Here is a 15164-nt window from a genome sequence, read left to right as displayed (position 1 = left end):
TTTTTTTTTTTTAACACATTTTAAAATTACTTGATGAAGATTCCAAATATAGATATTTTATTGGTAGGTGTATGATTTTATTAACACTTGAGATGTATAGGATCAGCTTTACTCCACCAAAAATAACCAAAACAAACAAAACAAAAACACGATTCACAAACAGGGTTTGGATTTTGTCAAGGGTTTTAAGAAAGGGCTTTGAGAAGGAATCAAGGAACAAGGAAGAACCACTGATCTAGGCGACCATTTTGCTCCTGCAGCGATGAGTTTGCTCCAGCAGCGATGATCTTCATTCTTCTTTGACAATAGTAGAAATATAGTGGATGACCTTAGGGCTTAGGCACTCATTTTGGCATCATAAAGGTAAGTATAATAAATACCTGTATTTTTTATCGCTTCTTTTCTTTGTATTTATAATTTTGTTTCATAATTTTGTATTTATATTATATGTTAATATGTTATGATGATTGATGATTGATGAAGATGAACTTAGTTTATTCACTTTATTGATTTGTTTTCTTGATAAATATCTTACATTGGTATGAATATGAACCTTTAATATTTATTTAACATATGAGTAATAGGATTCAACTAGGATTTGAGCCAAATAGATTGGTTTTATAAAAAAAATTATACATGAACGCTTTAGTCAATAAGGCGACGCTTTATGCCCGCTTTATCACTTAGGCGCTCCGAAAGACCCTCAAACACCTCCATTGCCTTACCGCCTTAAAAACTATGGTAATGACTATGCCTATGGAGGCCAGTTCTTCTAAGGAATAGAATAGACTATTCCTATGCCTTTTATGTTTATATTTCTGTTGATGCATACACAACAACACAATAAAGCTTAGACTTATCCCAACTAAATGGGATCGGCTACATAGATCTGAGAGTATATGGAAAAAATAAAAAAAGAACACTTTAGGACATCCCACTCACGAACAATTGGCAATTCGGATCTTAGCCCTCCAGACAGCTCTATTAGATGCCCTACTTGGGTGAAGACTTAACTTTTGCATGTCTCTTCTAACTAACTCATCAATGGCCATTTCCGCTAATGCATACTCTGATGTATATAGTCTACTTCTGAGATACTATAACTTGTGTAAATATTCTTTTAGTAAGGTATATAACTTTCATCTGGATAACTAGAAATATAACATATCAATTAGTGACACTGGAAATTATGTAATAAATCTCACTAATGGAATGAATATATTTATATAAACTCGGATTTTTAGTTGTGTTGTTGTGGTGTTATGATCTACCCAAGCCTAGATCTTAGGGAATTAGGCTGACTGGATATGGTGAGGTGTCTAATGCCGCATACCTTGGCCTATTGGAGGCAAGTTGTGACAAATCAACCTTCCCTGTCTCACTGCCCTCTTCTTTCTCCCAACTTCCTTCGATTGAACCCCTTTTCTAGGGTTTCGCCAACAAAAAAAAAAAGAAAGCAAAGCGAAGAGAGATTGAGAACAAAGAAGAAGAGAAGAGAAAGTGAGAGATTTTAGGGGGAAAAAAGGGAAGAAAATCATACCTACTTAAACCCTCTTACTGCGGATTACTTCTTTAGCCGAAGACACGGCCACCTATTGGTTCTATTCTCAATAGAAGGTTGCAAACACCATCGCCTCCTACCTAGTTTGCACCTGACCTCTTTCCACAACTGTTGGAATCGATTTCCTTGAAGCCAACTTTCAATATCGAATCTCCTGGCCTTCCACTGAACTCCTGGAGTCTTTGTTGGCTCTTATTTGGTCTCTAAGGAGACTTCTCTTGCTTCTATCGGTTATGGTACCCCTCCATATAATTTATTTGTATTTTTATTTTTATTTTTATTTTTATTTTTGATCTTCCATTATTACCCTTCTCTTCCCATACAATTCCAAGTTATCCTGTTTTCTAACTCACTTCCAAGTTTACACTTACCACATCAATCCTCTTCATGCCTTGTGTTTCTATTTGTATTTCTAATATTAAAATTGTGCCACCCACACAAGAACTTCTATTTATTTACCATTCTGCCACATGCTCCTTGCTTTGAGTATCCAACCATAGTGATTAAAAAAATGAAAGTTGAATCTAGATCTATTATTGAATATCTGTCAACAAATGCAATTGATACGAGAGAAACTCGATGAGATTCAACGACACTGCACGGACATCAAAGCCCAAGCATACTCTACCTTCAACCACGTGATCTCAGCCACTGAGCAATAGGTAGACTAGCTAAAAGATGAATCACTAATGGTGGAAGATGAGATGGCACCGTTGGAAGTTGAAGATCAATTTGTGGAAAAATATAAATCGATTGATCTCTTCAGTGAATAGATCAATTTTATCTTTCCAAGTTACTATTTCACCAATAAACTTCACGTCATGGATTTCATAGCATTCGATCGTGGTTTTGATGGTGACTTCATACAGGCAAGGATAGAAATTGATCGATTGGTGTTGATTCTCCCGTTCTACAAAACTCGTGGACGAGTTTTTTTCAACACCGGGGGAATTGATGCAGATACGCACCCCTAGAGCAATAGAAGCAATCCATACCCATCTAAGTATCCAAACAGAGATGAACCAGATCCATATTGGTTTTGGGTCTAGTAGATTTTAGGAACTTACTTTAATTAGGAAGATTGTCTTTGATTTTATTGAATTTAAAGAGTCTTCGTAGAGTCGGTTTGCTTATTAGTTATGGTATTTTCCCATTTCTTTGGATTTCATTTTTATGTCTTTATTTTCCCTATATAATGGTTGTAACCATTGGATAAATCAGAGAATAGAAAATATAAATCGAGTTGAATGTTTGTGACGCCTGCAGTTTTGTGCGATTCCTCCCTCTCCCCTGCAACTCTAAGCATCTCAGGGATTTCTTCCCTTCTCTTACTGGCCCTTCATCGTAGGGAGAAAAAATCCATCTTTTAACATAACCTCGGAGATAAAGTCCATCATCAAGGAGTCGAATGCTTTGTGGATGTCAATCTTCATAAGGGCTACAGGAGGATGAGATTTTCTGACAAAACCTCTAACGATATCATTGCATAAGAGAATGTTAAGGGATTCTCCTGTTAGCTATGAAAGCCGACCAATTCATTGCTAGGCAATAAATTTTAACACCAATTTCAACTTGTTGGTAAGGATCTTGGCAATAAACTTGTACAGGAGGTTGCATAGGAAAATGGACCTGAAATCAGTCATAATTGAAGTGTCTTCCTTCTTGGGGATGAGACTAAGGAAGGTATGGTTGATCCCCTTGATTTGACTGGATTGAAGAAGAAACTCTTGATGACCCGGATTAGGCCCTCTTAAATAATATCCCAACAAGAGAAGGAAAGAAATCCATTAGGGTCAGAGGCTCTTTTAGCCTTGTGAGAATCGACGGCACCTACAATTTCATCTTCTAAGGGTATAGCCTAGAGGGAGCATTGATGAGATGACTAGGAATAACTTGTTGAGCAAGTTCTCAAGGATAGGACCAGAGGGAGCCAGAGCAGACCCGAACAACTTCTTAAAACAATTAACAGCCTCTAATTTGATACAGTGGAGGGAGGAGCCATCAGATGCTTTCCTGTTTGGCCCATAAGTGGTTTATTCAAAGTGCTCTTTTAGAAAAGTTACAGGAGGTCCACTTTAAATCCATTTCAGTCCTGTACGTAGTGGGAATAGGATAGGCCTATTAAAGATTTAATACTCATAATTTAAGCCCATCCATAAAATCTAATATTCAATAAAAAAAGAAAGAAAACACACTAATAACTGATCAACAACGATTAAATTGACCCAACTTCCTTTGTTAAATATAAATAGAAACTCGTTGTCATCTTTGCGAGACTGTCAATGGCGTACCACAGGTATCTTTAGAGTAGCCACGTATTATTGTCATATGGATCATATCAGATCAAAAACCCTCATACTGGATCTCAGCCATGGCATGTATATGCTCAAATCAACACTTGTTGCAAAGATGAGAGGGAAAAAGAGACGAGAAAAATTGAAATCAAAACTAACACTATCCATAATATAGCTAAAACTTGCACATTGCAAGTAGAGGATCCTTTCAAGTAGGCAGATGACATGCCAAAGTAGGAAAAATAAGAATTCTGGAAGAGCTTAAAAGAGTACCTCTCTTTTAGTGTCCCACAAAATCTGTAATAATCAGGAAACCCTTGCAATCTTGCATATTCCCGTATAGTGAGTACTCGATCTTGCTCAGGATGTAAAGTTACCTGAGGGAAATGGAAAGCTGTCTCAAATGAAAAGCCATGTATTTCATATACCAAATGTTGTAGAAAAAAAAATAATAAATTGTGGAGATACCTTGTTGTGAGGCTCTGGCGTAGTCAATATAGTTGGCACTGTCTCGTCCCACCATAGTCGTGCAAAAGGTCTGCATTAATTACAAGAAATTCAGAAGAGTCAATAGAAAAAAGAATATATACATCAATCCTACAACGTGTAATCCTCACCTAGTAGACTTTCCTTGGGATAAATTCAGAGCATAATCTGGAGCCTGTCAATAACCAAAAACAAAAGAAATACAGAAGCCTGAGTAAGTTAAATATGGAGACTGAATATATAAGGATTAAAATCCTCCAAATACCCATTGGCATGTGTATTTCCCCATCAAAGATGAAATAAAATTCAAAGTTATAAACGGAAACAAGATGAAGACGCACATCTTTGGAGGATGAAAGAAAGAAAAAAAAAAAAAAAAAAAAAAAGAAACTTCTAACCCAAGTTTTCATGTACCCTTTTTTTCTTTCTTGAAGGGGGGGGGGCGGGTTGGAGGTTGGGTGGTATAGGGCAATCTTACCAACGGTTTTCCAGATGGCAGGAGCACTCGTTCCATTTTTGGATCCAACCGAACAACATTGTCAGCTCCAACAATTACACCCGGGAGGTCCCTAAAGTTTGCTCCCTATAAAAATAAAAACATGAGAAAAAAAAAAAAGCGATAAACATTGACATAGAATGTTTTTGCTTGACCAACCTTTCTCTTTGGGATTTGACAGACACGCAAATAATCATCCTCACTTAATGGAAGAGGCCGATGATCATACAGTACAGATTTTTTAGTTATTTCACCTTTCAACAGGGAACCCGTCATCTCTAGACATCAAATTAAAGATAGCTCATCAAAACTACTTTATTAGTGGGGGTGGGGGAAGAACTATGTGGAGGTACAAGAGTTTGTAGTCTGCACTCTGCACAATTATACCAGAATAAGAGATCATGCATGTGATTTGACTCACTAAACTTATGGAGGTTGGATTATGCAAACACCAATTGCACGAGGGAAGTTGAACAATGAAAGACAACTACAGTATGGTGGTCACAGATTGGGTTCTAACAGAAACCCTGTGAAAAAAATCAGATATGTCACCAGAAAATTTCCATGTCCAAAATTTCTAATACAACAGTCATATTTAATAAAAGGTTTAACTAATATACATAAGGAGACATTAAGACACAGGTCAGATTATTTCCAGATCTCTCAATGAGACTTGGTATGAAAATGTTAACCCTATTAATGGATTTACATAGTGTATAACAAGAGTAGAAAGAAAAATGAACCAAAATGCTAATCCATCTAATACCAAGTGAAGTTGATATATATTAAGATGACCTAAACTAAGCAAATACATGGTGTGCAGAAAAGCCACTATATCCTCAAGTTCCAGCAGTTAATAATTTAGTTCAGTTTGAGTGCTGCAGAAAAGCAGATTCAGATACACTAGCTAGAAATTGGGGGGAGAACACCATTAAATATCAAGATAACATCCACAAAGTGTACTTGCATAAAGTTACTTTATGCTAATGGAATATTAATTTTTAATATTGTAAATATTAATCTTTAATATTGTAAATATTAATCAAACAGTGAAATATTTGTATAAAGTTACTGCAGTATAGGTGATGCAATTCAACCAAGAAGAGGAGAAAAGGGAAACATGGGTCTCTCCATGGCTAGTTAGATGTTAGTTTACCAGCCAAGTTGTGAGGTCTAGTTTAGTTGTTCATTTGTTTATTTTTCTGATTGTCATAGAATTATCAAGGAATTGATTAATTGATTCGGAAACCAATTAGAGTTCCAAGTCTTATTGAGTCCTAGAATGAATAGGATAGCCGCTATAGCTGGCAACAGGTTAGTTTAGTGGTTTTTATCAGTTTTGAATTTCTTTGTAAGAATATCAATTGGAATGCGCCCTGCAATGGCTAAAAGCCTGCTCCATGTTCTTATGATTCAATATAATTTCAGTTTTCAACAGTGCATGCTCTGTGGATTCAGTGGTAAGCTGAGAAGATTCTCAGAGGTTGGTGGATTCCAGGATGCTGCCACAGGTGAATTTCTGCTTCTCCGTCCTCATTCATCATTCCTATTATCTGTTTCATTTTTTCGACACCACATGTCAGATTTCTATCCATTCGTACCTTGCAGCACGCCTCTCTCAAGAATACTTTCGGCTAGCTTTTAGCTTCATACCTGTTGTCTATTTATCAATCTGTTTAGTCCAAAATTTCACATCTAAGCTTTATTCCAAAAGTTCTGAGATTTTACTGGAAGAATTCCAGTTCTGTTTCAGAAATCCTGGTTCCTAGTTTACTGGTCGCAAGTCCTAGTAGTGCTAGCACTCTCTCCTTGTACCCATGCATTGATCTCAGATATCCGATCTTCTACCAACAGAAACCCTTACTTAGAAGAGCACTCGACCAGGGTTTGGGGCCGATACCCTCTTCAAGTTATTCAAGTTCTCCTTTGCTTTGTTAATTCTGAACTTTACCATTAGTCATCATCAATTTCCCATATGCTGTTCTGTTAGTTCTCTATGTTCGGAGATTCATCTAGCAGATCAGTCCCTCAAGTTATATTCCAAAAGCTCAAAGATCAGATTATCCATTAAGAGGCATAGATAAAATAAGAAATTCTGTTGGTATGGCCACGAATTTTCACCTCCTGTGCTGTCTCTAGAAGACTAGGGCACACCATGGAACAGGTCAAACTAAGATAGTAATTTGTTGAAGATAAAATTATCAAATGAATGCAACCACACAGTACCACTGGAACACTGGAAAAGGAAAACCCATCAACGTATCAAAATTAATTTGCATGTCAAACTCTTAAAAATGATTAGATGGTTAATTGAATGATTATAGACCATCCAACCATGATGGGGCATGGACAGGTAATACTTCAGCCATGAATTCCAATCAACCAGGACAGAATCAACAAAGGCACTCTAAAATTGTCCTTTTTCTTTGGGTTTCCTGGCGCCTAACATAACTTAACAAGCTCAAGGATGACTTCAAATTGTTGTAATAATGGGTTTATGGGTTTTAGGGAAAGTGTCAATTACCAAACGGACCCTAAGGGATTTAATGGTCTTTGTAATTCTCTAAAACCTTCTATCCATTGTTGTAAATAAAGAGGGCTAGTGTCATATTAGACACAAGTCATTACCCCATCCAACATGGTATCAGAGCCATAGGATCCAAAACCCTAAGGGCTCTCCCTCTTCTCCATTTCTTTGCCTCTTTCTCATTTCTCTCTCTCTCCCAATGCCTCCTTCATTTGTGCCTCCCTCTATCTCTCTTCATCTGCTTCTCTCTCGTGGTGGAAGCTTCTTAATCCACCAAGAGGGTTTCTCGCCTCCATCAATCCTTCCCCTGGGCTCTTAGACTCTCTTCTACAATGATCGAAGAGACCCAAAACCTTTTTTTTAATCACTTTTTTAGGGTTTTCTCCCTGAAATCATTTTTTCCATTGCCGGGATGCTTTTTCCCTGCTCGATGCTCTAATCGTCTTGATGTTTGTTGCGATTGGTGCCCCTTATCCTTGTAGTGGTATATATTAACCACTTTTTTGTTTGAGGTCTCTATTCTAGAGCTATCCCCAAAATCATTTTCTTAAGGTTTTACCCTTTATCGATTTTTTGGGTTTTCTAGCTTTTCTGGTTATTTTGGTACTTTCTCTATCTCCGACTAGTGTCTCTTCTATTTGCATAACCCCCTTGAGTAGCAACCATATCTACCAACTCATCTGCTTCTACTGGCGGAGACACCACGACTCTTCCTAACTTTCCTCCCTGTGATATCAAGCTCGATGGCACAAACTACTTTATGTGGTCATGCACGATCTACATATCCATCAAGTCCCGTGATGGGTACCTCACTGGAACCACGAAGCATCCAGCCATTGGTCTTGAGATTGACAAGTGGGAGTGTGCCAACTCTCTGGTTATGGCCTTCCTAGTCAACTCCATGTTGCCACAGATTTCGCGTGGCTATCTCCTCCTTGACTTTGCTGCGAAGATCTGAAAGTTTGTCCAGGATATCTATTCCCAAGCATAGTTGTCACGGCGTCGCCAAGGCGGCACCAAGGCGTCCCAGCGTTTTGGAGAGGGCAAATCGGTGGACCGATTAGTGTCACCTTTATTAATCGACCGCCAAGGGTCGTATAGCGTCGCCATCGTCCCCAACGACGATTTATGACGTTGTACACATAAATCGATCGCCATTTTTTTTTTTGAAGTTATTATTGTTAATTACTAAATTGATTCTCCTTCTAACAATGTTATTGGCAGGTGTAATTGAAATGTACAAATTAATGCTACATGGGATAAAAGTGTAAATTAATAAGTTGTACCAATGAAAAAGAAAAAAAAAAATCTAAATTAAGACCAAAGAGACAAGTCGCGACTCCGACTCTCTTCAACCCTCCAACCCTAAGTCTCAAAGTGAAGACCGAAGACTCCCTTCAACCCTTCAACCCTTATTTTGCTCCGGCGATAGCTGTTCCTGCTCCGGCGTTGCTGTTCCCATGCTTTGGCGAAGATAGGTATGTTCGACTCTTCTTTTCTTCTATTCTTCTAACCTTCATCTTCCTTGTCTTTGGTTTTCAGTCTATCGACTCTTCTTCTCTTCTTCTAACCTTCTTCCTTGCCACTGGCTTCTTCTCTTCTTCTCCTCTTCTAACCTTCTTCTTCCTTGACCCTACAGAGTTTGGTTTGTTTGACTCTTCAGATTCTTCACCTCTCATTTTTTCTTCCCTATTTTCTACTACTAAATCAGTAATCAGTCTCTTCTCTTCTTCTAATCTTCTTCCTCTTCCTTAGTTCCCTCACATAGAACATAAATCTTTCTCTGTTCTGATCTTATTTTGCTCCGGCGATAGCTGTTCCTGCTCTAGCGTTGCTGCTTTTGTGCTCCAGCGAAGATAGGTATGTTCGACTCTTCTTCTCTTCTTCTAAACTTCTTCTTCCTTGTCTCTGGTTTTGAGTCTGTGGACTCTTCTTCTCTTCTTCTAACCTTCTTCTTCTTTGCCTCTGGCTTCTTCTCTTCTTCTCTTCTTCTCCTCTTCTAACCTTCTTCTTCCTTGACCCTACAGAGTCTGGTTTGTTCGACTCTTCAGAGTCTTCACCTCTTTTTTTTCCCCCCTTTTTCTACTACTAATCAGTAATCAGTCTCTTCTCTTCTTCTAATCTTCTTCTTCCTCTTCCTTCGTTCACTCACACATAACAGAAATCTTTCTCTGTTTTGATTTCCTTAGTTTTTATTTTTTTATTTTTTTGGTAATGTTGTATACTTGTATTGTCTTTTTCATTGATGCAAATTTTCTAGCAGTCATGATTGCCAGATTGTGGTCTTCAATTACCAGATTTTCCATGATTAAGAACCATGCTCTGTATTGTGGATTGTATTAATATTAAGCAAGGTAAGTCTATGTGCTAGGGGAAAAACCATTGTAATCTATGATATATGTCGGCTCATATAAATTTCTAGTTTTATTCTGTTACAACATATTTTAACAATGTTTCCTGTGAATCTATGATATATGTTGGTTCATATAAATGTTTTTACAAATTTATAATAATGTCTTGTTGGCCTGTGTGCATCTTTTTTCCCCCACTTGTCAATTCAATGCGGTCTTGAGCAATTATTGATGTAGGATGGAAGGAATCATTTTCTGTTATTTCTCAGCAATGTCTTTATCTTTTGATTTGCATGGATTAAAATACTTGTCTATTGTCTACATTCTAATGACTACTATATTTTTTTCTTAGAAAATTGGGAAAATAAAAAAGTAATATACTAAATAACTTTAGAAAATAGGAAAAATAAAAAATGACACATGGGCAATTTGACCACCATAGCAACGCCATAATGGGCGATTCATCGCCAAATCGATTAGCCACCCCTCCACCGCCTTGGATCGATTTGACGCCGTGACAACTATGTTCCCAAGCAGAGAATGATGCTCAAGTCTTTGAGCTTCACCAGAATGTTTGTGATCTGAGGCAGAAAGGGCTCACTTTGTCATAGTACTACTATGAGTTGCGGACACTATGGACTAAGTTAGATTTCTATGAGTATACTCCTTCCACCTTAAAGATGTCACCAATTTTAATAAGTGAGCATAGTTATCATTGCGTTATAGCAACCCAAGGCGGTGAATCGCCCGCTATAGCGTTGCCATGGCGATCAAATTGTCCATGTGTTATTTTTTATTTCCCCTATTTTCTAAAGTTATTTTGTATGTTATAAAATATACCTTATCACATAAAAAACCAATCAACATTAAGCAACATCAAGTCATAAAAATCCACATAGTCACACTCACATCAAGTCATAAAAAATCAATATAACTTATTGACATTTAGAGAAATGTTCGTCTTCTATAATAAGTTTTATTGGTTAAATGATTTTATTGTTAGATAAGACTTTTTGTATTAGGTGTAACACAAAACTAACTTTCCAACAAGTCTAAGATTACTTAAATCTGAGTTGTTATGACAAAATTACGTTCCGGTCAAACTTATTTTAAAGTTTACGAATGTTGTTAAATCGCCTGAATGGAAATAATTTTATTGACATCAAAACAAAAGATTATTTTACTGGACTTTGGTTTTTAGCAATGTTCTACTATGATAAGATTTATCAAATTTTTAGAATTTAGAAAAACCTTGACATTTGAAAGTTGAAAAACGCCCTCCAACCAAAAATCCAATTTTTGTTCTTGGACCGGGGTGTTGACTTTTTATCCTTTTGGAATTTGATTTTTAAACTATTTTTATTGGATTCAAATAGGGGGTACTTGCTTATTTATGAATAACATCTTAAGTAAATGAAAGTGAGAGGACAAGATCAGGGTCTATGACTTTCTAGCAGGTGTAAATGTGGAGTTTAATCAATTGCGGTCCCAGTTTTTTATTCGTGACCCTTTCCTACCTTAGATCAAGTATATGTTGTGATCCAGCTTGAGGACAATCGACGTATCACTATGCTTCCAAAGCAAGCCGCCACTCCTACTGAGAGAACTGCACTTGTCTCTGGCCCTCTGGCCCTCTATCCCTCAGTACAACCCCACAATCTGGTGGCTCCTTTAACAGGACTCCAATAAGTGCGATTACTGTGGGAAGGAGTGTCATACCAAGGAGCACTGTTGGAAGCTTCATGGCCGTCCTGCTGATACATCTAGAAAAGGGCGAGGGAAGAGTCGTGCCGGCACTTCTAGGTAGGCCAACCATATTGAGAGCCCTGACTCTGGCTCTGACTCTGCTCTTAGCACCTCAATAGCATCGCTATCATCTGATGAGCTTACTGCCCTCCAGCACCTCTTGACACGTCCAGACTCTCCTACACCAGCCACTGCGAACTCTACTCATTCCACCCCTTCTGGGTCAGGTATCTCCTTTTGTAGCCATACTATGTCTATCCCTTTACCTTTTAGATTATAGACTCGGGGGCTTCTAATCATATGACAGGCCGCTTGCCTCTTTTTTCATAGTACACTACTTGTCCTGGTAATGGTAAGGTCAAATTGGCTAATGGGACTTTTCCACTATTCTGGGAAAGGGCTCTATTAACTGTACCCCTTCTTTATCCCTTTCTACCGTATTACCTGTTCCTTCTTTTCCCACTAACATTTTGTCCATTAGTAGTCTTACTTCCAGTCTTAATTGCAAAGTCACATTTTTCCCGTCTCATTGTGTTTTTCAGGATCTGGTGACAGGGGCAATGATTAGCTCTGGTAGGGTATGTAGTGGTCTGTATCTGCTTGATGATGACTCAGCTTTGGTCTCTGGTTAGGCTCTTCAGATATCTTCTATTTCACCTCCCATCTCTGAGTTACTGCAGTGGCATTGTCGGTTGGGACATCCCATTTTAGGAACTTTAGCTAGAGTTTTTCCTTCCTTTTAAAATTGTAATTTGAGTCAGTTTTTTTGTGAGGCATGTGTTTTGGCTAAACAAACTTAAATCACTTATTCTGTTTCTGAAAATAAAAGTGCCACTCCTTTTTTATTGATACATTCTGATATTTGGGGTCCATCCCACCATGTGTCTGTTAATGGTTATCGGTGGTTTCTTTTTTATTGATTGTCATTCTCAGACTACTTGGGTTTATATGATGTGAACCAAGGGCAAGACCTTCTGTTGCTTTCAACAGTTTCACCGCATGGTTCAAACTCAGTTCGGTGCTACCATTAAGATCCTTCGAAGCTACAACGGCCGTGAATACTTTGAAGGGTCCTTGCAAGCTTACCTTTCCAATCATGGGATGATTCATTAGACTAGTTGTGCGGATACTCCGGCTCAGAATGGGGTTACTGAGCGGAAGAATCGTCACCTTTGTGAGGTAGCACACTTTCATGTTTGAGATGCATGTTCCTCCCTAATACTAGAGCGACGTAGTTCTCACTACTACCTTTTTTATCAACTGAATGCCCACTTAGGTCCATGCCTTCTGCTCCTCTCTGAATCTTCTCCAAGGTTCCACTGCTTTCCATGTTCCTCCTAAGGTATTCAGTAGTGTTTGCTATGCTCGCGAACATCATCCTCATAGAAAGTTTAATCCTCGTGTTCTCTGATGCATTTTTCTGGGGTATGCTCCTACTCAGAAAGGCTATTAGTGTTTTCATCCTCCTACTCGGCATTGATTTATGACTATGGATGTTGTCTTTCACAAATTTGAGTCATACTACACTGCGACACCTTTTCAGGGGGAGTCTCCTTCCATTGTGGAAGATGTGTCGCTGTCTCTTGAAATTGTTATCCCTACTAGTATCCCGTTTTAGGGGGAGAGAACACTCCTACTTTAACTACTTCGCCTCGGTTAGAGATAAGTGTGTATAGTCGCAGAGAGCAGACTCAGACCACTACACATCCAACATCTACCATTCCATGGCAATTGTCTCCTCTCGAGCTTAATCTTGTCCCCTTGGACCTTGGTAATTCTCCTTCACCTTCTACTGATTAGTCTCTTGACTTGCCTATTACTATTTGTAAAGGCATTAGGTCTTGTACTTTACATCCTATTACTAAAATTGTTTCTTATGACTCAATTTCTCATTCTTACTATAGTTTTTTCTCTTTCCTATGTCTATTCCTCATACTTGGCAGAAAGCTAGTGTAGACACACAATAGTAGGAAGCTATGGTTGAAGAGATGCAGGCTTTGAAGAAGAATGGCACATGGGATCTGGTGTGTCTTCCCTCACAAAAGAAGACAGTTGGGTGCAAGTGGGTCTTCACAGTAAAACAGAAGGCTGATGGTACAATGGATCGGTACAAGGACAGACTTGTTGCCAAAGGGTTCACACAGACTTATGGGATTGACTACTAGAAGACTTTTGCTCCGGTTGCTAAGATGAACATAATTCGTGTTATCTTGGCTTGTGTCGCCATCTTCGATTGGGATCTCCAACAATTAGATGCAAAGAATGCCTTCCTTCAAGGGGAACTTGAGGAGGAAGTGTATATGGGCATTCCTACTGGGTTCACTTGCTCTAAAACCCAAGGGAAGGTGTGCAAGCTGAAGCATGGTCTGTATGTGTTGAAGCAATCCCCTCATGCTTGGTCCAGACGTTTCCATAAGGTTATGGTCACTACAGGTTACTCTCAAAGCAATGTCGACCACACTCTATTCATCAAGAGATCTGGTGGGAAAATTGTTATCCTAATAATTTATATAGATAATATTGTTGTTATTAGTGATGATCTGGCAGAAATCTCTTGCCTCAAGAGATACTTGAGTGACGAATTTGAGATCAAAGATCTGGGACAACTTTGTTACTTCCTCAGCATTGAAGTTGCCTGGTCTTCTCATGGAATCCACTTGTCTCAACGGAAGTATGTGCTTAATTTTCTCTCTAAGACAGGCATGTTGGGGTGCAAGCTTGGCAGGCACTCCTATTGAAGCTAAGGATCTCATGAGTAGTAAGGAAGGTGATCCGAAGATATCAGAGATTAGTGGGGCGGTTAATCTATCTCTCTCATACACGCCCTGACATAGCATTTGTCGTCAGCCTAGTTAGTCAGTACATACATGATCCCTCCCTACTCGACTCACATGGAAGTTGTGTTGTATATTCTCTGGTGCTCGAAATCTGCCCCAGGACGTGGCATCCTTTTTTCTCCTCATGATCACCTTAGGGTGGAGGCCTTCACAGATGCTGATTGGGTAGGTTCCCCTAATGACCGCAGGTCTACTACTGGTTATTGCACCTTTGTTGGTGGTAACCTTATTACATGGCGAAGCAAGAAGCAAGTCGTGGTTTCCCATTCAAGTGCCGAAGCAAATTCCATGCTATGGCACATGGCAATTGTGAGCTCTTATGTCTTCTCACTGATTTGGCTATTCCTGCTACCCTTCCTATGAAGTTCTTTTGTGACAGAAAATCTACCATTAATATTGCTCACAACCTTATCCAGCATGATCGAACCAAGCATATGGAGATCGATCGATACTTCATCAAAGAGAAGCTGGATATGGGCCTTATCACTGTGCCTTTTGTTCCCAGTAGTGAACAATTGGTCGTAGCAGTAAGATGTTTCATCCTATTATCTGCAAGTTGGGCATATATGATATCTATGCAACAACTTGAGGAGTGTTGTAATAATGGGTTTTAAGGGAAATGTCAGTTGCCAAACGGACCCTAAGGAGTTTAATGGTTTTTGTAATTCTCTAGAACCTTCTCTCCATTGTTATAAATAAGGAGGGCTAGAGTCATATTAGACACAAGTCATTACCCCATCTAACACAAATGATACCATGCTGCCATTGAAGACCTTGTGTTGCTTTTTTCAGATTCTCCAAAAACCATCCACAACAAAATATCTCCACAAAATTTTGGCTCCACCATCATAACTTGAGTACCAAAG

The 15164-nt window shown here is 38.6% G+C and overlaps 1 protein-coding gene across 1 annotated transcript in view; it reads right to left on the bottom strand.

Annotated features, from left to right (window-relative positions):
• LOC122092288 (DNA (cytosine-5)-methyltransferase CMT2-like) overlaps positions 1 to 15164 on the bottom strand; it is a 53836-nt gene that overhangs the window by 13264 nt on the left and 25408 nt on the right. Inside the window, exons 9-13 of the mRNA XM_042662611.1 lie at positions 4997 to 5115; positions 4820 to 4924; positions 4473 to 4516; positions 4324 to 4393; positions 4129 to 4232 (exon numbers count right to left, since the gene is read on the bottom strand). Of these exons, the coding sequence (XP_042518545.1) occupies positions 4129 to 4232; positions 4324 to 4393; positions 4473 to 4516; positions 4820 to 4924; positions 4997 to 5115 (442 nt within the window). The remainder of the gene's footprint in view (positions 1 to 4128; positions 4233 to 4323; positions 4394 to 4472; positions 4517 to 4819; positions 4925 to 4996; positions 5116 to 15164) is intronic.

The sequence above is a fragment of the Macadamia integrifolia genome, chromosome 10 (genome assembly GCF_013358625.1).
Source record: "Macadamia integrifolia cultivar HAES 741 chromosome 10, SCU_Mint_v3, whole genome shotgun sequence".
Lineage (NCBI taxonomy): Eukaryota > Viridiplantae > Streptophyta > Magnoliopsida > Proteales > Proteaceae > Macadamia > Macadamia integrifolia.
The sequence above is the reverse complement of the archived record's forward strand: the minus strand, read 5'-3'. Positions and strand labels throughout refer to the sequence as shown.